The sequence below is a fragment of the Lithobates pipiens genome, unplaced genomic scaffold, assembly GCF_037356315.1.
Source record: "Lithobates pipiens isolate NorthernLeopardFrog02 unplaced genomic scaffold, aLitPip1_a1.2 Scaffold_19, whole genome shotgun sequence".
In the NCBI taxonomy this organism is placed as follows: domain Eukaryota; kingdom Metazoa; phylum Chordata; class Amphibia; order Anura; family Ranidae; genus Lithobates; species Lithobates pipiens.
This window is the reverse complement of record NW_027507764.1, coordinates 239,667,523-239,692,245: the sequence shown is the minus strand read 5'-3', so window position 1 is coordinate 239,692,245 and position 24,723 is coordinate 239,667,523. Positions and strand designations below refer to the sequence as shown.

Here is a 24,723-nt window from a genome sequence, read left to right as displayed (position 1 = left end):
TCCAAGAAGATCTGGAGGGCCACACTTCCAACTCTGTAATTCATATTTACTGAAGATTGACAAGTATAGCAGCATACACTATAGTGAGCACGATGATTAAACTATTGTGCCTGATTTGTAAGAAAAAAGAAAAAAACAATATATGGTATCCTCATCCTAATATATAGTCTACAAAAAGAAATTTATGGGAAAAGATCAAAGGAATTCGTACATGGGACATCATAACCATGATTTGCCTTTAGATCACCCCACAGAATGATGGACTGGGGTGATCTAAAGGCAAATCATGGTTATGATGTCCCATGTACGAATTCCTTTGATCTTTTCCCATAAATTTCTTTTTGTAGACTATAGTGAGCACAGTGGGAGAGAAAAGGTGGTGGGGCTCCTGCAGGGGGCTCCAACATTGCTATAAGCCAAATCACCTTATGGTAGCTGCATATAACCCATGGTAAAAACAAAATATCCTGGCCAATTTTCAGATTCACTTTCAAATGACAATTATGTGGTCATGCAACACTGTACCCATATGAATTGTTTTTTTGACTGACAGAGCTTTCTTTCTATAAATTAATCAGTGCGTCGCTACCAGTGCTGCATATCAATACCACCTACGAGTACCCATCAGTGCCACCCATCAGTGTCGCCTTATCTGTGCCCATCAGTGGAGCCCACCATGGCCCATCAGTGCAGCCTCATCAGCGAATATCAATGAAGGAGAAAAATTACCCGTTTGCAAAATTTGACAACAAACTAACATAACATAAGGCCGCGTACACACGGGCGGATTGTCTGGCCAACTAAGTTCGTCAGACAATCCGACAGACAGTCCGTCCTACTTTTGAATGAACGGACTTGACCACACACGACGAACAGACAGTCCGCTGAAAGCTTGCGCGATGACGTGTACGGCACGTACGACGGGACTAGAAATTCGACGTCCAATACACTGCAATGCAACCTTCGGCCGTGTAAATCCTTTCTGAGCATGCGCCATACTTAGTCCGTCCAACTTGCCTACTCACGAGCGGACTGTCCGCTGAAACCAAGTTTGGACGGACTGTATTACAGAAATTCCGAAAGACTTAGTCCGCCAGACTGTCCGCTGAAAAAGTCCGCTGAAGCCCACACACGAGCGGATTGTCCGCTGAAACACGTTTCAGCAGACTAAGTTGGACAGACAGTCCGCCCGTGTGTACGCGGCCTAACTAACAAACTACGAAATGTGTTTTTTTTTCAAAAACTTCTGTGTTTTTTTGTTTGTTTAGCAAAAAATAAAAATGCAAATGGTGATTAAATACCACCAAAAGAAAGCTCTATTTGTGTGAAAAAAAATGCTAAAAATTTCATTTGAGTAGGGTGTTATATGACTGCGCAATTGTCATTAAAAGTCCGTCAGCGATGAAAGCTGAAAATTGGTCTGGGCAGGAGCGGGGTTTAAGTGCCCAGTAAGGAGGTAGTTAATTAAAGCAAAAAGGTGGTTCAACAAAGTGATCCTTTTTCCAACTCAGTGATTCTATTTTCGAATTTTTGAATGAGTAAATACAGCTGGCTAAAAAACAAAAAAACAAAACAAACAAAGTCTTCATCTCAGGCCGCAAAGCAACAAAATGTGATTATTTTAAAAGGGGGTAATTATTTTTTATACCCACGGTTTGCTATGTTTTAGTGAATTTAGACTATTGCATCCCAAACTTTGCCAACACGCTTACGTTAAAGGATCACTTTTTTAAAACAACAAACATGTTATACTTACCTCCACACTGTGCAGCTCGTTTTGCAGAGTGGCCCCGAACCTGGTCTTCTGGGGTCCCTCGGCGGCTGTCTCGGCTCCCACCCGCAAGGAATCTACAACTTCACGCGCGGTCCCTCGCATGATGTGGAGTGCTTGCGGGCACGCTCCCGTGATACAGCCGGCGGCAATAGCCGCTAGCTGTATCACTTGGCATCGCCCCCCACTGCGCCGCGTCATTGTATGTGACTGACAGCAGTGTGAGCCAATGGCTGCGCTGCTTTCAATCCATCCACTGTAACCAATCAGCGGCCAGGCTGATCAGCAAAGAGGATGTCAGGGAGGAGCGCGGGACTGTCGAGGGGTCAGGTAAGCATAACGAGGGGGCTGGGAGGGGGGCAGTATTGTCAGATATTTTTTCACCTTAATGCATAGAATGCATTAAGGTGAAAAATAGGATTTTTTTGTACTCACCGTAATATCCTTTTCTCTGTAATTCACCGACCGACATAGCTCCTCTCTGTAACTAAATGGGTTGTATAGCCTGCCATTAGGAGAAACTAGGCAAATTGTTACACAATACACAGAACTTTAATCCCGCCCCAGGGGGACGGGCCCTGTGCCATCAACCCTTCCCACTGCTCCTAGCAGCTTCAGTACGTCAACAAGCAGTAGAACGTAGAAAAAAAAAAAGAAGGGGTGGGTGCTGTGTATATTCACCGACCGACACAGCTCCTCTCTAACTAAATGGGACGTCCCCAAGCAGTGCCAAACGAGGGGTGGGGAAAAAAAATAAATAAATAAAAAAAAAAAAAAAAAAAAAAAGCATAAAAAAACTTCATCCACCATGGCAAGTGGAAACTAAACTCCCAAAAAAACAGCAGTGTGCGGAAAAACACCACTATATAACCGGGTATCCAAAACAGCAGTGTTCCCCAAGACCGCAACATTATGGAAGTAATGCAACAGTGCATTAACCAAAAAAACAGTACTGCAGTTTTATTGAAAAACCAGGAAATTTTTTTTTATTGCAACTACACGACCACCTGCAGAACTTTGCGGCCAAAACAGGCATCAGCCGATGCACTGACGTCTACCTTGTAGAACTTGGTAAACGTATGGACAGGCGACCAGGTTGCCGCCTTACACACTTGAGCGACAGATGCTTGGTGTCGGAAGGCCCAAGACGTTCCGATTGCTCTTGTAGAGTGGGCCGTGAAGGGAAAGGAAGGCACCTGCCCCTTCAAGGCGTAGGCTTGGACTACACTCTGTCTGATCCACCTGGAAATGGGGGCCGACGAGACCGCCATGCCCTTCTTAGGACCAGCCACCGAAACAAACAGTGAGTCTGACTTCCGAAAGGAAGCTCTGGCAGACAAGTACACCTTCAGAGCCCTAACCACATCCAGAGTGTGAAGGGCCACCTCCTCGGGGTGCTTTGGCTTAGGACACAATGATGGCAATACAATGTCCTCATTGATATGAAAGGCCGAGACCACCTTAGGTAGAAAGGACGGTTGCGGATGCAACCCCACCTTATCCCTGTGGATGACCAGATAAGGCGACTTGCAGGACAAGGCCGCCAGTTCCAAAAACCTCCTGCCCGATGTGATAGCCACTAGAAAAACCACCTTCTGTGAAAGGGTCAGCAGAGGAATCTCCCTGATATTCTCAAACAGCGGCTTCTGAAGCGCCAACACCAGGTTCAAATCCCACCGAGGTAACGGATGACGCACCGGAGGGACTACATGTCGCACCCCCTGCACAAAGGTACCCACTAATGAGTTTGACACCAGGGGTCTTTGAAAAAAAGAAAAAAGAAAAAAGAAAGCCAGAGCTGAAATCTGCCCCTTGATGGTGCTCAACGCCAACCTCTGGTCTACACCTTGCTGAAGAAACAGCAGGATCCTGTATATAGAGAAGGAGCGCGGATGCCACCCTTTCTCCTCACACATGGAGATGTAGGCCTTCCAAGTAAGATGGAATATCTTCCTGGAAGAAGATTTCCACGCCCTCAGCATAGTTGGAATCGCAGAGTCCGACAGACCCCGGTTCCTCAATACCCGGCTTTCAATAGCCAGACCGTTAAAGCCAGCGATGGTAAAGCAGGGTGAAGGATTGGACCTTGAGAAGGAGGTCCTCTCTCAACGGCAGTCGCCAGGAAGCGTCTGCCACCAGACGCACCAGGTCTGCGTACCAGGCCCACTGAGGCCAATCTGGGGCAATCAGGAGTACTGGAATCCCCTCGGCTTCCACTCTGCGAAGCAGACATGGCAACAGTTTCAAAGGAGGAAAGGCGTAGATCAGCCGGCGCGTCGGACGCGTCTGCCCACGGATCTCTTGTCCTGGACACCAATCTCAGCACCTTCAGATTGAGCCGGGAGGCCAATAGATCCCCATCTGGTGTGCCCCATTTCAGGCACAGCAGCCTGAATATCTCCGGATGCAATGCCCATTCTCCTGGGTCCAGCATCTGTTGACTCAGATAGTCCGCTTGGCAATTTTCCACCCCCAGGATGTAAATGGCCGACAGGGCCGTAACGTGTCGCTCTGCCCACCAAAGTATGTGAGCGACCTCCCGAGCAGTGGCTGAGATTCTTGTTCCCCCTTGGTGATTTATGTACGCCACAGCCGTGGCATTGTCTGACTGTATCCTGGCCGGACGCCATTTTAGACACGTCGACCACGTGCGGAGGCACAGCCTGATCGCTCTCAATTCGAGCAGATTGATCAGCAACTTGGATTCTTCCGTTGACCAGAGGCCCTGAGCCGACTGAATCCCCATCACTCCACCTCAGCCGGACAGACTGTAGTGACCGCCGCCCATTTCAGAGGAAGGAACGATTTTCCAGACTGAATCACTGGGGACCTCAACCACCAGATCAGGGAGTCCCTGACTGGCTGGCTCACCTGGATCTGCCAATCCAGGGACAACGGAGATTTGTCCCATTTTGTCAAGATCTCCTTCTGCAGGACTCTGGTGTGGAATTGGGTATAAGGTACTGCCTCGAAGGAGGCCGCCATGAGCCCCAGCACCCGCATGCAAAAAAGGAGTGATGACCACTTGTGGTTCATCAGTAGTTTGACCGCAGATCTGAGAGTCAGCAATTTGTCTGAGCGGAGAAAAACACTCGCTTCCCTGGAGTCCAATAGTAACCCCAGGTACTCCAGATGCTGAGTCGGTACCACCACCGACTTCTTTAGGTTCAACAGCCACCCAAATGCTTGCAGGGACTGCAAGGTGATCACCACATCCTCCTCTAATTCTGAGGCAGAAGAAGCTCTCAGGAGGAGATCGTTTAGGTAACCCACGATCGCGATCCCACGTTGTCTCAACAATGCCAACACTGGAGCCAGTACTTTGGTAAAGACTCAGGGGGATGATGCCAGGCCAAAAGGAAGAGCCACAAACTGGTAATGGGCTTCCCTGACTGCCAAATGCAGAAACTTTTGATGCCGAAGGCATACGAGTATGTGCAAGTAGGCATCCTGAATGTCCAAGGATGCCAGGAAGTCCCCTTGATGGAGTGCAGCGACTACTGAGCAAACTGATTCCATTCTGAACCTCTGCACTTTTACAAAGTGATTGAGGGCTTTTAGGTCCAATATTGGACGTACCCCTTCCTTCTTGGGAACCACAAACCGATTTGAGTAGTACCCTTGGAAGCGTTCCGATTCCAGAACCGGTACAATCGCCCCCTGATTTAGCAAGTCCCTCACCACTCCTAACAGGGCCCCCCGGCGAACCGGGGACACGGGTATGCTGGAGGGAAAGAAGCTGTTTGGCGGCCAAGAGAGAAACAATCTTGTAACCTGTGGAAATCAGATTGCAGACCCATTGGTCTGATGACTGGGAGGTCCAACGGGCTGAAAACTCCCGAAGACGACACCCCCACCCGAGACATGGGTGGGGGCAAACCTTCATGCGGTAGCACTTTTGCTCGCAGGCTTGTTAGGCTTGCGGTTCCAGGGATGCTTCTGACCGTCCGTGGGCATCCTGTTGGGCTGGGGTCGTTTTACCGAAGCACCAGGCAGACGAAAAAGCCGCTTGTGAGCAGAAAAGGAGGGCCCTTGCCTGCAGCGTGGCTCCTTAGCCTTCCTGGCCTGTGGGAGTAGTGTACTCTTACCATCCATGGCATTTTTAATAATGTCATCCAACGAGGCTCCAAAGAGCCGTTCGCCAAGGAAGGGAAGATCCGTCAGGGCTTTCTTGGATGCCTGGTCAGCAGACCAGCATTTCAGCCAAATGAGGCGCCTCAGCATCACGGCTGACACTGAGACCCTGGATAGCAGAGGGAGAGTATCCAGGGCCGCGTCACAAATGTACTTAAGGCCATGCACTAGTTGGTCTGCTAGTTCCACGCAGACAGGGGAGGCATTCTGCTCTCCCAATTCGTGGTAAAAAAGTTTTGCCCACTCAGTCAGTGACTGCGACACCAGTGCGGATGCCAGTACAGGTCGCACAGCTGACCCCACAACCGTAAACATGGAAATGAATCCGCTGGCTCCTGAATCTTCAGAGTATCATGAACAGCTGTGATAAGTGCTCCAACAAGCGCCTTGTCGTGCCCGGACCCGGACGGGGAATCATCCTTACTATCCGAACGGTCCTGGTCAGCCAAGTCTGATAGATCAGTGCAGGGGTCTCCAGCCGCAGCAGGGCCCGAGTATGCATCAGAGCTCTCCCCAGAGGATGAGGGGGGGGGGGCAGGGGCCTCTTAGGTGCACCTTTCCTGCCACGTGCCGCCTCTATCTTAGCAACATAGGAGTCAAGGACCGCCGTCAGGCTGTCCATGCGCACCACGCTAACCGCAGGTGACCCGGTTGCTATAGCCTGGATTTCGGAGGAAGAAACACCAGTTTCTGAAGCCATGCTGACCCTAGCCTGTCTGCCACCTGCAAGGGGACTGAGGACAGTGACAGTCCCACCCTCCTGCTGCCACCGCATGGGGGGGGGGTACTTAGCGCTAGACTCACCACCTTGGGGCGTTCTGTGATAGCCACAGCAGTGCCTGTAGTCCCTAGGAGGTTCCCAGTTGCAGAGAGGAGAAAACTGTCCGCAGCAGCACCAGCGGTGCAACGATCTGCAGAGTAGCTTCAGCGTTCAGCAAAGAGCCATCCAGCATCCTGGAATTAAACGTAATGCTGCCACAAGAGGCCAGCGGTGAAAAAAAGCGATCAGGCTTTAAGAAAATGGCCACCAATGTAATCAATAGGAATCCTAAAGAAAATGGCTGCTGAAGCTCACTAGGGGAATTTATAGCTTTCCCAAATCCAAGATGGCCACCAGAACGACGCCATGCGGCGACAGAGCAAAAAAATAAAAACGTGCTGCCTGCTAACAGTCAGAACAACCTCCATAAACATGTTTTGGGACCCCTAGACCTTGACCAGGACCAACGCCAGACGCACAGACCCCCACAGGTGAGAAACAGCGACACACACACACACACACACACACAGCGCATGCAGCCACCCCCCTCAGATGGGGGAAGGAGGGGTGGTAGGGACTTGGGAGAGAAGATGGGGAGGTGAGGTGGCCCCCGAATCGACCCCCCAGGGAATGGCCAGCTGCTCACCCCACCGAAGCAGGGAGAGCCGTACTTACCAGTCCTGAAGAGCTGGGAGACATTCCATCACAGACCCACTCCTGTGCAGTTACAGTGTGGCTGCTGGCCTCGGTATACTGTGATCCAGACATCAGTAGCCTGGTCATATGTATACCCCGGAGCATTGAAGCTTACGACTACCTCTGGAGCTGAGGCATGTCATGGCCTGCCAAGCCTTAGCTGCGGCCTGCTCACGCTCGATGGCCGGACTGGGGAGACTACAAGGATATCATTAACATGCCCGTCATCCAGCCAGCAGTTGATAGAAGATCACAGGATCTTACGCAAAAAGCAGCAAACCTGCAGCAAAAATATGGACCAAGAGGCCCGCAGGGTTTCCTAGGTCATTCTCCTTGCTAGGCAAAATAAAAACTGAAGCTGCTAGGAGCAGTGGGAAGGGTGGATAGCATGGGTCCGCCCCCCTGGGGCGGGATTAAAGTTCTGTGTATTGTGTAACAATTTTGCCTAGTTTCTAATGGCAGGCTATACAACCCATTTAGTTACAGAGAGGAGCTGTGTCGGTCGGTGAATATAAGAGAAAAACTTTTACCTTTACAACCCCTTTAAGGTTGTCTGGAGGTTTCACTGAAATATTTCTACTGTAGAATTGAAAAATCACCAACTAGTAGTGTACAGGACAATGATTGACAAGTTGACAACTTGTTAGGGGCCAGTGCTGATGGTCTTTGGCTGCATGTGCAACATGCTTTTGACATCACTTTGAAAAGATTCAGACTTCATTGAATGGTGTATTTGATGTGCTTCAAACTGCTTTTGTATTTAAATAGGCTTGTATGGGGAAAGCAACTGTTTTGGTCTGAACTTCCCCATAGGACATGGGCCCGACTGCAAGAACAATTATATTTTTTTAGCCATACACAGACCCGGGGGCAGATGAGGGATAAAGCTGACCATAAATGGATCAAAATTCTGTTGGTTCAGCAGGGACCAACCAAATATAGATCCATGAGTGAACATCCTTGTTCAACATAAGTCAATCGTTACATTGACGTTTGTTGAATGGACATGTTGGAAAATGTTTGTCTATCAGCTAATTAGAGTATTCTGACAGTGGAAAGTCCTGTTGTCAGAATACAATGTCTCAGCGGGAGGCTTCCTTCAGCCACCTCACCAGTGGTGAATCCACAAACTTTTTTATATTCACCCTCAGCCTGAGCAAAAAAAAAAAAAAAAAAAAAAAATAAATAAAAAGACCCATTTAATTTATGTTCAACTTAAAGGATAAGTTCACCTTTTTACATAATATTTGAACATGGGTGTAACATGTTATGAAAAAGTGAACTTATCGTTTAAGAGTCAGTTCATGTCATGGGGGAGACTTGATGGACCACTTGGTCTTTTTTCTGCTGTCTCTCTTCTATGTAGATTATTATTTAAAAGCAGGTGAAATCTCAGGCTCATGCAGACTTCCAGTCTACCTGTACCTTGTATGAGCAGGCAGTTACTGAATGACAGGAATCATCAATGAACTATCTAGAGTGCTCATCAGCTGGTAGTTTTTGATTTTGATTTTTAATTGCGACAGCGGGTGCAGAGAGAAGGTCCCTGGCCCCCTGTCACAACGTGGGTTGGGGGGATGGGGTGCGGGGGCTGCTGCATCAGTAACATGTTCCACCCTGGATACAGGTGTCACATGTTATAGAAAGTGAACTCATCCTTTAACTTGCATTTGAATTCATGAGAATGTTGAGATGTGATTGAAAGCTTGAGAAAGGGTCAAGTGAGCAGGCCTGAAACAGTTTGCCTTTGTAATGTAATGTCGCTACTGTGGGAAAAAGAAAATTGAGTGCTACAACACTGTCTCTGGTTAATTATAGACTTGGGTTTGTAGACTGATTACTGCACTGCACCCATGCTTAGACATTCAGGTGTTTGTGTACAGGGTGTGTGTATACATATATGTATACACACACACATATATATATATATAAATATATGGAACACACATAAAACCTCACCCTATCCATCTCACAAGTGTATACAAGTCGTTATTTTTTTTATTTTATTTTGAGAATAAAAACCTGTTGAGCCATGCTCTAAAATATGCACCTGTTTTAACTGATAGAGAATTTTGGAATGGTCCCCTTCAGTTATCTGGTCCAGGAGGTCATTAACAAGTTTCTTTGCATATCCCCCACAGTCTTTTACGAACTCTTGCAGGCTGTAATAAGAATATAAATATCTATAATCATATACTGAAAATACACACAGAAAGGACTGCAAAACTATGAACACTCAGGGCACGCTGGACTAAAGTACATGAACAAAAATGTACACAAACCTCATGCAAGGGACACGTGTCCACAACCTTTAATACACATTTATATTATTTGCAGATTTTAAGGTACTTGGAAAAAAGAAAATTGGGGTATGTGCATCATTTAAGGCACAGCCAGGCACACACAGACAGAAATCTGAACATTTTCTGTGGCTAGTTAACATACTTTTTTTATCTCTTAATTTCTGCACCACCCTTTCTTGGTGGATACTTCTTCTAAAGTATATAGATGTTGTCTTCCACACATTGCACGTTTAAGATATGCTCACAGAAAATATTCCAATATTCAAGTCAACATATTGAAAGTGATCATAAAACCCTAAGGTGCAAGGAAATTTTTGAACACAATTTCTCTATCCTTCTGACCAGCCAAGTCCGTGTCCTTCTACGGTCTGCATTTTCCCAGTACAATGGAGACATGGCTGAGCATATGGCTAAAGCTGCCAGTAGTGACCATTGTATTCTAACTGTGGGGAAACCTTCCGCTGTCAGAATACAATGGTTCAGTGGGAGTGAATCAAGAGATTTTCCTTCCTTCAACCCATGGTTGAAGGAAAGACAATGTTATACTCTATGGCCAGCCTTAGGTCCCTTACACATGGACAACAAGCCAGAGTTTGCATCCCAGCATTTTAGTCTGCCTGGGAGGTACAGGTGCAGCACCCAACCACGTTGCCTGCAGCAAGTCAAAGTCTATGGCAGGCTGTGGTTGGACATACCCGTGTTTAGGGCCTCTGCTTTCCAAGCATTTGCCCCTAAAGTAAAACTGAAAAATGTTTCACCTACGCTATAAAGCAGTATTAAACCCCAAAGCAAACATTATATTACTGGTTAACAAAACTTAGGTCCGATGGCCGCATTCGTTTTCTTTTTTTTAGGCTTTTTTTTTTCCTCATCTGGTGATGTAGCCAGTAAGTCTGTTTTTCAAAAGAACAAGCTCTCCTACAGCTGTATCAGTTTACAGGGATGAAACAATTTAATACTTGCAGGGGTACTTACTTACAATGATCAGTTTTTAATTATTCATGTAAACCTTTGTTCCAAAAAGGGAGAAAAAAAAAAAAAAAAAAGCTAATGGATTGAAGTGTGATTTTGAGTTTGGCTTCAATTTGTTAGTGTATTCAAATCTGCTAGCCCAGAACACTCACCTCCCCCAAAGGCTGACAATGCTGCTGTCCAAAGGTGCTCCTGTGCTCCTTCATCCAGAGTGCAGGCACGCTAATAATACAGGTGGTGTGTTACTGGCCAGATCACTCGGTAAATACAGGGGGAACGACTGAATGCTACCACCACATCTAATGATTGTTAAGCTGTAATATATTACATCTTTGGTTTGGGTTTAATACCGCTTTAAAGTGATTCTACAATCTGAATCTTCTTCATTCCCCCCATTATTTTATTATGTACATTTGTAGTTCATCTTATATTCACACATAAGAGACATTAACCTTAGTGCACACTGTATTCCTGTGTCATCGCCATAACCGGCATACATTAAATCCATCTCATCAGGTTTAAGGTCAGTGAAGAGAGTGTTGTTTTGTAATGAAAGAGCTGTGCTTGTACTGTTGAGAAATGTAACTAGAAGGAAAAGAAATATTAAATGTATCCAATAATTTACAAAAATAAAATCAAGTATGCAATCAAAGTATAGCCATAAAAGAGCAAACACAAATAGCAGATTTATTGATTTTAGTTACTGGTACATATTTTCATACTGTTCTTATATTACCCAGTATCATTCACATCAGTATAGCTAGTAGCAATTCGTCACACGCAATACGATTTTTTTTTTTTTTTAGTAATGTTGAAGCCATTTCACCACTCATTGAAGTGGAGTACTTAATTCAAATGAGTGTTGGAAAAACAAAAGCTATATAAAACAATTTTATAACTTTTTAGCGCAGTATTTCTTTCCAATTTTCTATATAAAACAAACTGGTGTGCAACTCCGACCTTTCCATCGTCACTATTACTGTAGATTAGAAAAAGTATGTAAATCTAATCAACCACAATTGAGCATAAAGATGTGGTGTATTCCTCCAGCTGTCTGCACTCTGCCATATTCTCTGTATCCCCATGACCCACACGGAACCTTGCAGATGCCCTGGCTTTGGTCCCCATTTACTGTCACCTTGCTATCCAGAGAGATGCCCTGGCTTTGGTCCCCATTTACTGTCACCCTGCTTTCCAGAGAGATGCCCTGGCTTTGGTCCCCATTTACTGTCACCCTGCTTTCCAGAGAGATGCCCTGGCTTTGGTCCCCATTTACTGTCACCCTGCTTTCCAGAGAGATGCCCTGGCTGTTACTGGGGTTTCCCTGGTGCTCAAATAACCTCAGCCCAGATGGATCTTGGAATATAATGGGTAAATCTAGGTCTTCAATGGTATTACTTTGAGGTAAGATTTAGCCCTTTGTAGTCTCATGCAAAGCCAATTTTTTTAAAGTGATTACAGATTGGTGTGTTTGACTTACAAACATCTCTCTCATCCATTCACTACTTCTGCAGTGCACAACTGAAATAACAATGCATTCTCCCACCCTTATTGTTGCTTGTTTATTGTAAATCTCCCATTGAAAAAGAATAGCAACATTAATTCTGTTACTTGACCCATGTTTCCTCTTGTTCTTTTCTTCCAATGGCTACCAATCACAAAATTAACATTATTAAAAACTTTGACATCAACTTAAACCCCACCACATTTTTGTCCATCCATACATGTCTATAGCAAAAGGCATAAATGCCCCAAGGGATTGTATGGGTGGGATTTAGAAGTAAATTAGTCAAATAGAAAAGATTAAGAAAAATATATAACCAATTTTTATTCATAAATTACAATATAACATAGTAATAAAATACTAATAAATGCAGTTACTCTTCCAGAGTGTGGGAAGGGACACTCTAAAGTATAAGAGCACCATGGAATACACTCCAAATGTCCAACATGTTCCTTCTTCAGGGATTTTGAAGAGAAACTGCGATGTTAAGAAATTTTGAGGGCAGAGCACCATTCATTAAAAACAGGTGATATGCAAGCACCTTGGCTTCCAGACTGATGCAAATGAATTAATTCAAACAGGTAGGTATCGCTTCGTTCAGGTATAATTATGGACTCCAAATTACATCAAAATTATGTCAGAGATATGCAGCCAGAAAATCCCAACACCAAAGGGGAAAATTTGTGCGACAAACAGCCTTAGGTGAGACTGGTCACTTTGAACCACGGCAAAAGAATGGGTGTAGAGAGTCGCTGTGCCCTCAAGGAGCAGCCGGGTACAGGTAAAACACCCAAACAGTCAGACATTAGACCCCCTTTGCTACAATGTATGAAAGGAATGCTGGCAACCTATAAAAATATTAATCCGAAACATGTTGGACATTTGGAATTTATTCGATGGTGCTCTTATACTTTAGAGTGTCCCTTCCCACACTCTGGAAGAGTAACTGCGTGTATTAGTATTTTATTACTATGTTATATTGTAATTTATGAATAAAAATTGGTTATATACTTTTCTTAATCTTTTCTATTTGACTGATTTACTTCTAAACCCCACCCATACAATCCCTTGGGGCATTTATACCTTTGGCGATTTCCATTATACTGGGATGTGGCGAGTGGTTTTTTGAATTGTTGGTAGTTTTCCTTATTTCTATATACTCCATACATGTCTACAATCATTTCAAGTTTTGTCACAGACCTAATTTCCGATTTGTGCAAAATCTTCTCTACCAGACTTAAGCTCAAACCTTTCTCATTATTAAAGAACATCCTAAACCTCATGTACTCGAGTAAGCATGGAACAAACAAACATGCTCAGTATGTTTATCAGTTATTTCCTTTTGAGGAAAGAGAGGTAGAGCAGCGCTGCTCTGAGAGTAGTTTGTTTATTAAAACATGGCTTTTTTTTTTATAATTTAAAAGATGTGCACTCACATTTGAGTAGATAAAAACAGGCATAACAGATCTCCGTGGCCATCCTCAGCTATCATCTGGTGTGTCTTGCTGGGCTGTAGTAGGGGATCAGACCCCGGCCACTTCCGGTGGCATCCGCTGCTCCGGGGCACGTTCGGAGCATGCGTGCTCCTTCATCAGGCCTGATGAAGGAGCACGCATGCTCCGAACGCGAGTGCTGTAGCTACGCCCCTCGAGCTCAAGCGGCTGATGTTCTCCACCTGCTGACGTGCTCATTGTAGGACACAAACACCCCGGAGCGACAGACACCACCAGAATCGACCGTGGTCTGATCCCCAAGACAGCCCAGCAAGACACACCGGATGATAGCTGAGGACGGCAACAGAGATCTATTATGCCTGTTTTTATCTACTCAAATCTGAGTGCACATCTTTTAAATTATAAATAAAGCCATGTTTTAATAGACATACTACTCTCAGAGCGGCGCTGCTCTACCTCTCTTTTCTCCTATGTTACAGAGTCTCTTCTGCTCTCTGGAGCCAGCTGCCACTGACAACATTCACCAGAACGTATTAACATAAGTCTGAACAGTAAAAACTGTTCTGAATTGCCCCCACGAAAAAAAACCCCCCAGCCTTTTCTCCTCCCCATTTTTTATCAACCATCTTATGACTGTTCACTAGCAGCAACCACCAGCGCTCCATCCTCCTCCTTATTACAGTTATTTCCTTTTGCAGCTTCTAAATAGCCCCATGCTAATGGTAAGGCGTCAATGAAACTGCCAAATTACTACACAATTCTCACCTGCACTGATGAGTTAGCTAGTGCTAGCCAAGTAATGCAGGCTACCAGGACCCTTGCAGCAGCCTTGCCTGACCACATGGTTATCCCTCTCACCATGCACAATGCCTAAGCCTCCCTTCTGGACACACACATGCCTGTCCAGAGTATGTGCCAATAGGCGGAAGTACACACCCTCAAAAGGCTGGACCTTTAGAGCCCTCAATTAGACTTACCTCATAACATGTCATGATCTTATCGTAGAAGGGCTTGTGCCTGACTTCAGAGAAGTTGCACCTTAGCTGGGTTCTCCCATCCTGGAGGGATAGGGCCAGTCATGAGACAATGGCTGCCACACAACATCCTCTCCCCAGGAAGTGGAAGGCAGCCCACAGCGACGTCACTGCCCGTGAACCTCCGAGGACCAATGGAAGCGACATCTGTCCATTCCGCCAACAAACTGGAAGGACCCCGGTAGGCATATGTGCTTCCGCCTGTACTGCCAGTGTTTACCAAGGTGCCCCTGTAATAGTACCTCACCTGCCCATTGCAGCTCCCCAGATGGATCTTCTCACTACTGTGCAAGCGCTCATCACACATGCAGCCTCAGTGGGAAAGGTATGGAGTAAAGAGAACCTAAGGTTGAAAATCAGGGAGGGGAGATGTAGCATAAAGCGACCTGTAAACATCCTTCTTTACCCTTCCTCGCCCATTTTTGGCACAGGACCTCCTTGCCTGTTGACGCCAGAGAGTCTGGAGAGGCATTCCCAGGTACCTCCTTGGAACGAAAGGGTAAAAACAACAAACAGAAGTTGCTGTGCATATGGCTGCAGAAAACAAGAAGGGTGGTAGTGGGAGGGAAGCTTTTAACGTTTCTCTGTGCTTGTGTTTCCTGTAGGAGGAGGAGCCTATCTCTCATGTGACCATCATGGAGAATGACTTGGGAAAGTGGTTCTGCTTTCCAGAATGTTTGGAAAGGATTAGAATGTAGTATAGGATTAGTAATGTAGAATACCACAAATGGTTCACTTTACTTCAAAACACAACTCACCATAGGAGGTAAACACAAATTCTAAATCGTACAGTAGAGAATCTCACGAGTAGAAGAGCTTTTCAACTAGCATACACTGCAGAAAAACTCCAAAACTCAATACATTCTTTCTTACCTTTATGCCTGCGGTCATCTTTAAATCCCAGTGAAGTAAAGCTAGGTAACAGTTTGCTTGAGAGAGAACTTAAATCCACTGGTTGTGTTTCTTCATCTACAAAATAAAGATATAAATATAGATTACTCAAATTCTGTGTGTATACAAGTGCAATTTACTGTATATCCACATTTGTTTAAAATTGTGTAGGTGTATTTAAAGCAAGATCACTTGTGCCTAAATGTGTTGAGAGATGAATTGTAAACGGGCAGTAACAAAAAAATAAATACATCTAAGCAAATTAGATTACCGTACAAAATCTACAATATTCTGCTAGGTAAACACAGACCGATTATGGTGTGCTGCTGGAGCGGGTAGAAATACTGGGCTAAGTTGACTGCATAGTGTAAAATGGAGCAAGTGTTGAAAAAAAAAAAAAAAATAAATAAATAAAAAGGCTACTTTTTCTTTGGGAATCGTGTCAAGGTCTGAACATACTGTAGCCAATTACCTAAGAGCTCCATAGTCCTATAAAAGCACAACACTGCGTGTGATATTTTTAAATACTGTATTTATCGGCGTAGAACACACACACCAAGTTTAGGAGAGAAGTTTTAGGAAAAAAAAACAAAAAAAAAAACAACTTACATTTAAATGACCATCAATGCAGCCTTATCATTGTCCATCTGCAGCCTTATCCAGTGTCTTTGCAGCCTTGTGTCATTGCAGCCTTGCCCAGGCAGGCAGATTTAAAATTGGCGCCAATATCCACTCCGTTGAGGGGAGAGGAGGAGCGACGCCGACATACACAAAGCTGAGTATACTTGGCTAGGCTCGGCCCCTCTCGCAGTCCCACACCTATGATGGACATTAGACAGGTCCAATGGCGGGACTGGGCGTGACTGTGAGCGGAGACGAGAGAAGCTGAGCCTAACCGAGTACAGAGTAAACTCGGCTTTGTGTTTTGGAGCTCACTCCGCTCACAATCAGCGGAGATCTGCATATAAAAACCCACCCACAATTTTCCCTGGATTTTAAGGGGAAAAAAAGTGTGTGTTATACACCGATAAATGCGGTATTTATTTTTAGTCAGCGATAACAGCTTGGACTGCTTGATGATCCAGTAAATCCTACTACCCAATTACGTTTCCAAAATATGGGTATCAAACATTTTACATTTTATAACAAACAATATGCTGCAAGGTATATTGTAACAAAAATACAGAGTTCCATTGTGGTTTCCGTTATGAGGGTTTTAGTGTATTTTAAAATGTTGACTTTAAAATTAAACGTGTTTTGTCCACATGAGGGCAAGCAACAGGGTTCTTTAACTGCCACCTTACCTAGCTGCATTTTGTTCATCTACCCTTTCCTCTCATATACCCCTGCTCTCCTTGGCAACCAGGAGTGAAATGGAATACCCGGTACCTTTAGGTATGGAGAGCAGAAGACTCACTTCCCCTTCCTCCCACGCAACAGCATGGGTTTGTGGTGATTCACCTATGACAGGGAAAGGATTCACAGCCCTTAGAAAGATTAGGGAAGTTAAAAGGACTTTTTCGCTCAATTCCTGGCAGCAAAAGGGAGTGGCGAGGGAGTAAAAGGAAGGCAAGTACAGCATGCGCAGCTGGGGTGGGCTGCAAATAAATGAAACACTTGCTTAGCTCTGCATTGTCAAAGCATAGGTTTACTTTAAATTCCCAATCTCTGCTGTTTGCGCTCAGTACCATGATAGCTCTAAGAGGTTAGGTTGTGGGAAAAGTAAATGTGAATTAAGTTTGAGCTCAAGCAGACTTTAAAATATTTTCATTACATTCACACCTATTGTATTAGTAGGGTTGTTTTAAAGAAAACCCCTGTTTACAACATCTTTGGTGTAGTTTCCAGCAAAATGCATTCTTCAAAAGTACACTAAAACCCACACTATTGCAAGAATCTAATACAACACATACTCTATGGTCCCCTTTGCAATACGATGTTTACTGTTAGACAAGGTGCACTTTTAACACATTTATACTACTTACCCTCTGCATCTGGATCAGAGTTGACTACAGTATAAATTAAAGTGCCATCTGTATTCTTCTTAAGGTAACCAATCTGGAAGTAAAATTCGCCATTTTAGAATAAAATGAATTCCCCCCCCAAAAAAAAAAAAAATCTCTGCCTGCTACTGTGCTATGTTTTGTATTAGGAAAAACATACCTTGCAGTTAGAGAAATATCTGTTGACTTTGTCTCTTGCTTCATCTGCAGCATGCTCTACCAGAGCCAATACATGTTCTTCTGCAGTGCTGTCCGTTAAACTACATGCATTGCCCTCTGGTTCAAAAATGCAACTGAAAGAGAACACAAACTAAACTAAGGCCGGGTTCACACTGGTACGACATACGTTCCGACTTTGGGAGCACATGTTGCATGACGTGTATAAATCAATGATTTCCTAGGAGAGCCGTCTTAACTGGTCCGACTTTGAAAATTCTCCCTGTACTACTTTGGTCTGACTTTGATCCTACTTTAGCCCAATGAATATCATTGAAGTGGGATCAAAGTCGTATCGCCGTCTTGCCTGATCCGACTTGTGACTTGTGCTCCGATGATTGGGGGGGGAACTCCACGCCAAGTTTTCAATAAAAATTCGGCATGGGTTCCCCCTCCAAGAGCATACCAGGCCCTTCAGTCAGATATGGATTTTAAGGGGAACCCCCTATGCCAAAAAGAAAATGGTGAAAATCCATACCAGACCCTTATCTGTGCATGCAGCCCGGCCAATCAGGAAAGGGGGTGGGGATGAGCGAGCGCCCCCCCCGTACCAGGCCACATGCCCTCAACATGGGGGGGGGGGGTAGGAAAGAGTGTAAAAAAACAAAAAAACAAAACAAACACACACGTTTTTAAAGTAATTCTTTATGCAGCTCCGGGGGTCTCTTCCGACTGCTCCACTCACTCCGGTCCCTTCCGCTATCTTCTGCTCTTTTGCTAGCGTTGGCCCAATCTTCTCCTTCATCTTCTTCCGATGTAGACACAACGCTCTCTTCCGCTGTAATGCTGTGTACATGGAGCGCAACGACTTATGTAGGCATGGGGCGTGGTCACCAGGTGATGTCATCCGGTGACCGCGCCCTTTAGGACGTCACCGCCCCATCATGCCCCGGGCGATAGTGTCATGTCAACATCGGAAGACGACGGAGAAGACCAGGCCAACACTAGCAAAAGAGCAGAAGATAGCGGAGGAGCCCGGCAGAAGACACCAGAGAGCGGGAGACGAGGCCGGAGAGAGCAGAGAAGTCTGAAAAGACCCCTGGAGTTGCCTAATAAATGACTTTAAAAACTGGTCTAGTGTGTTTTCTTTGACACTTTTTTCCCCCAGGTGAATGGGTAGGGGTACGATGTACCTCATACTCATTCACATAGGGTGGGGGGCTGGGATCTGGGGGCCCTCTTATTAAAGGGGGCTCCCGGATTCCGATAAGATCCCCGACAACCAACGGCCAAGGTTGACGGGAAGAGGCCCTTGTCCTCATCAACATGCACCCCCCTGCCCCAAAGCACCCACCCTCCATGTTGAGGGCATGCGTCCTGGTGCGGTTCAAGGGGGGGTGCTCGCTCGTCCACACACTGTTTCCTGATCGGCCGGGCTGTGTGCTCCGATAAGGGTCTGGTATGGATTTTGGGGGGACCTCCACACAGTTTTCTTCGGCGTAGGGGGTTCCCCTTAAAATCCATACCAGACCAAAAGGACCTGGTATGCTCTTGGAGGGGGAACCCATGCCGTTTTATTTAAACTTTGGCATGGAGTTCCCCCTCAAGATTCATACCAAACGCAGTGCCTGGTATTGGTGGTGATCCGGAAGTCGGACATGTCTCTGACTTCAAGTGGCAGGGCAAAGTCGGACGAGTGTCGTGTTGCACCAGTTTGAACCCGGCCGAACTGGTCTGACACAAATGGGTCCGACTTTGAAAAAGGTTCCTGCACTACTTTAGTCCGACTTTGGTCCTACTTGAGCCCACTGAATATAATTGAAGTCGGATCAAAGTAGGATCCTTGTCCTAACCATTCGAGTTGCGACATCCGACATGGTGATTACAACAGCAGGAAAGGCAATTTATATCACACTGGGACTGTTTTGATTGGTCAAAAGGACAAGTCAGACTATCTCAAAGTCAGAGCAAAATCTTATCTTGTTCATTCAAGTCGGATGGAACGAGGACTGATGTAGGACCTATGTGGCAGGGCAAAGTAGGATGACAGTAGTACAACAGTCGTGTCGTAACAAGTGTGAACCCGCCACCTAAGGCATAAGGAAGTCTTTCAAATTTCTCTAAAACAACAACTGCATGAAATTAAAAAAAAAATAAATAAATAAAAAACGAAAAAGCTAAAGTGTAAAATTCAAAAGCTTTCATTCAAGTTGTAGACAAATGCTCAGAATGTTTGTTAAAACAGAATTTATGTAAACATTTTACATTACATGACTAACTATATAAATAACAATAGGGTATAAATAAAACACTACTCATAAAAAAATATTTTTGTAGCTGTGACTCTTATTGATGCAGCCCTAGTTTCAGTTCACTTATTCGCTATGTGGAGTTACCCTCCAGTGAGATCCTGGGAAAGTAGAGAACCCCATGAGAAGACACTGTAGCACTGTGTAGGAGGAACTTTTTGTGAGATTTGGGTTGCTAGGAATACCCAGGCTCTTGTTGGAAGGCTTGTGGCATTATCCTCTCATAGGCACAGTTGGTGGAAGCTGGGGGTATGTAAAGTATATATTTAAAAAGTTTTCCCTTGAAGTGGTTTTAAAGCCTTAAGGTCTCTCACCTTAATGCATTTTGTAAGGTGAACTTACACAGGGTCCCCCTCCCCCGGTCCCACTGACCTGGACCGCAGCAATCTCCAGTTCTAAGCCACGGTATATGCACGCCAGGAATCCGGGGCTTAGAAATCCCCTGAGCTGAATGTTCACAACGTCCCTCGTCAGGGACATTTTGGAGCATTCCAACTGGTCAGCGCCTACTAATCAGCAACTGCATAGCCGGTCCTGTGAGCTAGGAAGACGCAGTCTGGATGCAGAGAGGTTTTCTAAGCCCTGGACTCCTGGCGCGGATATACTGGGGATTAGAACTGGAGATTGGTGCGGTCCAGATCAGCAGGACCGGGGGGGGGGGGGGGGGGACCACCTGTGTAAGTTTACCTTACAGATTTTTCTGTAAAGGTGAACTTACACTTTAATAGGCATTTTTTTTATTATTTTCTTTCATGCAGTGCATTTTCATGGAGGGGGTGAAAGTGTAATTAATAAGAATTCTTTGCATTTTGATGCAAGGTCCACTTTAAAATTGTCCAGGTTTATGTAAAGGATCTTAACCTTAAAACGCAGCATATTAAAAGAAACACAATTAGCTGCTCAGAAATACAACCAAGAAGCTTTCAGTGCTTTTCACAGCCTAGATTTGCAGCCAATTCTCTCTGTACACGAAATTGGGTAAATATAGGTAAATCTGGTGTCTGCATGCAAAAATATAATTTTTTTCTACTCATTGTAACAATATTCTCTTAGAGTCTATTGAGGGACACAGGAGGTCTTTCACACTGGCAAACAGAAAAAAAAATGCAACAGATCTGGGGTCTACCTGCACCACAAAGACTTATCTGAAGGATATGTCACAAAGCCCATCTGGTAGAACTTGGAGAATGCTAAAAAGCACAAGAACCACTTACAGATCTAGCAGAGTGTGCCTTGAAAGGCAAATGGTGGTACCAGATCATTGAAAGTCTAGGTTTGGATGTTGGCCTGTCCGAGAAACTTACAGACAATGGAGGGGCATTTAATTTTGTCGAACAGAGAGGCAGAAGAATTTTGTGCTCGTAAGGCAAGGCAAGTGCTTAGGCAAGAAGGAAGTCCTGGGTCTCCACAATGCCTTGTCTCTTTGCAAAACAAGAAAAAAGCTATCTTGCAGGATAAGGCTGCCAATTGAACTACTCACCTCACATGGTAATGGATAACAGGAATACCACCTGGTGGGGGATAGTAGATAGAAGGTCACTAATGGGTTCAAGCTACAGTTATTGAAGGACAGGAAGAAACAGATTCATGTATGCTTTCCATTTCTACCTTGCCGGAAGTAGATTTCCCTACTTTTAACCTTGTAGGAATCAGATTTACAGATGCCCTTATTTATCAAAACCAGGGCTTCAACGGCCATGCTTTTAAAGTCAGTGACTATGGAGAAGGTTGGTAAATCAGTCCTTGAGACAGAATATCTGCAAGTTCAGGTAGTGACCACACAGGGCATTTGCCAGGAGTCTTGGGTCAGCGTTGATGTTCAATGTATGCCACTACCACGGCACTGTATAACTGAATCGGGATTGGATGACCCTCCAGAAGCATAAGTCAACACTGTAAAACAGCTAAATCACCTGAGGATGAGGATTCACATGTATGCGGCTACACTTAATGCGTTTTCAGGTATGTTTTACAGTGCATTTTTAAACCCGTTTTTTAAGCATCTTTGTATGCAGTTTTCATGCGTTAAGTTTTTCTTCTCTTTAAACACACTGTACATTGCTGGATACTAAGAAGGGGCCTGGGGCGCCAGCCGTGGCTTCTTTAAAAACCGATGGAGTCATCAACTGTCAGTGGTGTTCCCCCGGAGTATGTTAAAAAAAAAAAAATTATATACTCCCCAAAATCAATACCAGACCCTTATTCGAGCATACAGCCCAGCAAGTTGGGCTGGGGTACCCTGCTGATGACTCATCGGTTGTTAAGGACATGGCGGCCAGCTTCCCAGGCCCCCTCCTTAGCTACCAGATATATACAGTGTTTAAACAGAAAAATAAAAAACGCAAAAACACATGAAAAATTGCATCACAAACACTACACATTTCTGGTGCGATTCCATTGAAGTCTATTACACGAAAAACGTGGGGAAAAAAAAAAAAAACGACCCTTTCCACGTGTTGGGCACACAACGCATAGATGTGAATGTGTACGATAGGAGGCCACGTTAAATAGACTTTAGGGCATTTCTTCAAACTGCAAAACGCACTAAAAAACGCATAGATGTGAACCTGTATTTAGGGTGGAACATATAACATGTTTAGGCTCCAAAAAGCACAGGTGTAAACCAGATCTTAAAGCAGTTCTAACGTGCTGGTCAACATACAATGAATTTTTAACTGCAGTTAATTTCCATGTTAGATTAACTACATTTGCCAGGAATAAATGCACAGAAGGTGCAAAGAAAATCTGTAGCACGGATGTAAACAAAAAAAAAAAAAAAGGCTTATGAGCTAAAGCAATTGATAATGGGCCCTTGGCTGCTTCTTCTGGTATCAGTTTTGAATGCGCTCAAGACCATTCAGAATTTATTAAAAAAGGTGAATTTGACCTGCAGTTCCCCTTCTCACCCACATCAAGTAGGTTTTCCTGTCCCATAGTAATGCAAATTTAGGATAGGAAAGCTTAAAGTGGTTGTAAACCCTTACATATACCCAATGAAGTGACTAGCCTCAGAAATTAAACACACCCTCATGCACAAGTTGTACCTATTTGCAGACATTACTTCTGTAGATCATTCAAAAAACACACGGATCAAAGGATTTCTCTCAGCTCTATTAGCAGGGGGCAGGGATCTCGCATCACATAAACACACACTGCAGAGCACAAAGCTCCTTGGTATCAGACAGCTGACTGGAGAAAAGAGACACATCCTCTACACAGGGTCATAGAAAAATACAGAGCTAAGGCTAAGAGTCACCTGCTGTCGTTCTGGAGGGAGGGCAGGTCGTCTTGCAGGAGGCTGTTGTGTGAGGAAACACAGTCAGAAGTGATTCATGCAGCTAGAAAGGAGAGATCAGAGGGAAGCCATGCTCGGTGCTTTGGATTCAGGCTAGAACACACTATTGTAGGATATGCCTTGTGCATTTTTCATGTCTGAAGTTTATAACCACTTGAAGGTGGCCATAGAAATGGATTCCTCCATCCACACTAGCGAGATAGATGAAGGCATTTTAACCCCCACCCCCAATGACATTGTGCTCTGACAGCAGGACTCTCCAGTTGCTTATCGGCAAAAGTTTTCTTATTGGTCAGAAGTCAACCTAACAGTTCAATATAACAGACCATCAGTCTAACAGACTAGGAATTCAATCTAAAAGGACTCCTGACGAACAGGGACACTTTTGATTCAAATTTGGCCTGTCCCTGTTGAACCAGCCAAATTTCAATCAATCTATGACCAGCTTTAGTACATACTCATTCTAGATCAGCCACATAAAGCAAAAAGGGTCCATATCAAGATAACTAGCATTTTCAGAAAATAAGGTCACCAGCGGCAGCCTCTATCAGCTCCCCAAAGACAGATTTACTTTTTAAGTCTTATGTCTTGCAAAGCCTGCTGATTTAGCGCATTCATAGTTGGAAAATCCACAAAAACAGTCAGAGGAAAACTGCAGTGAAAAGTTCAGTGTGCACAAGGCATTGGAAACAACTAAAGCTAAAGTGTGACGGTTTACAGAGAAAGGAGGTTTGCTTGCTTAGGTAATATAGCCAGATATAAAACCATAACAAATATGAAAGCAATAATCACAAACACCAAAAAAAAGACATAACATACCTCTGATCATCCTCAATCACCCTGCAAAAATTGAGAAAGAAATGTTAAGATATCTCACACGAATAAAAACAATTACTTATGCGTCTTCCATACTACATGTATTACTACAATGTATACTACATAAAACATTAGAAACCGTATAACTGAAAAGGAAAATGTATGCATTAATAAAAATTGTTCTTGCTTTTTACAATCCATTCACAGCAGCACCTATGCTGAATGCACAGGCCCATGGTGTGCACTGAGATGGGAGGACAGGGGTTAATTCACTAAAACTGGAGAGTGCAAAATATGGTGCAGCTGTGCATGGTAGTCAATCAGCTTCTAACTTCTGCTTGTTCAATTAAGCTTTGATTAAAAAAAAACATGGAAGCTGATTGGTTTCTATGCAGAGCTACACCAGATTTTGCACTGTCCGGTTTTAGAAAATCAAACCCACAGTGTTGAAGTGCTGTTTCCTGCACACTGTTTTTATAAAACTTTATTAACAAACTGCATACAGTATTTTTTTTCAGCTCACACCACCGAAACGCAGTGATGCGAACTGACACCATAGGGAAAGAGGCAAATTGACTTGTCTTTGCATTGGGACTACATGGGGCAATATTGCCCAGCACACCCC

The 24,723-nt window shown here is 44.5% G+C and overlaps 1 protein-coding gene across 10 annotated transcripts in view; it reads right to left on the bottom strand.

Moving 5' to 3' along the window:
• The window catches only part of BRD9 (bromodomain containing 9), a 95,169-nt gene that overhangs the window by 29,307 nt on the left and 41,139 nt on the right, over positions 1-24,723 (bottom strand). For 6 of the 10 annotated variants that reach the window (XM_077491830.1, XM_077491828.1, XM_077491832.1 and 3 more), the window contains exons 8-14: positions 24,102-24,122; positions 23,244-23,285; positions 17,683-17,815; positions 17,505-17,577; positions 15,502-15,597; positions 11,089-11,221; positions 9,412-9,523 (exon numbers count right to left, since the gene is read on the bottom strand). In XM_077491830.1, the coding sequence (XP_077347956.1) occupies positions 9,412-9,523; positions 11,089-11,221; positions 15,502-15,597; positions 17,505-17,577; positions 17,683-17,815; positions 23,244-23,285; positions 24,102-24,122 (610 nt within the window). The remainder of the gene's footprint in view (positions 1-9,411; positions 9,524-11,088; positions 11,222-15,501; positions 15,598-17,504; positions 17,578-17,682; positions 17,816-23,243; positions 23,286-24,101; positions 24,123-24,723) is intronic. The other 4 variants (XM_077491831.1, XM_077491835.1, XM_077491836.1 and 1 more) reach the window with 1 other exon arrangement.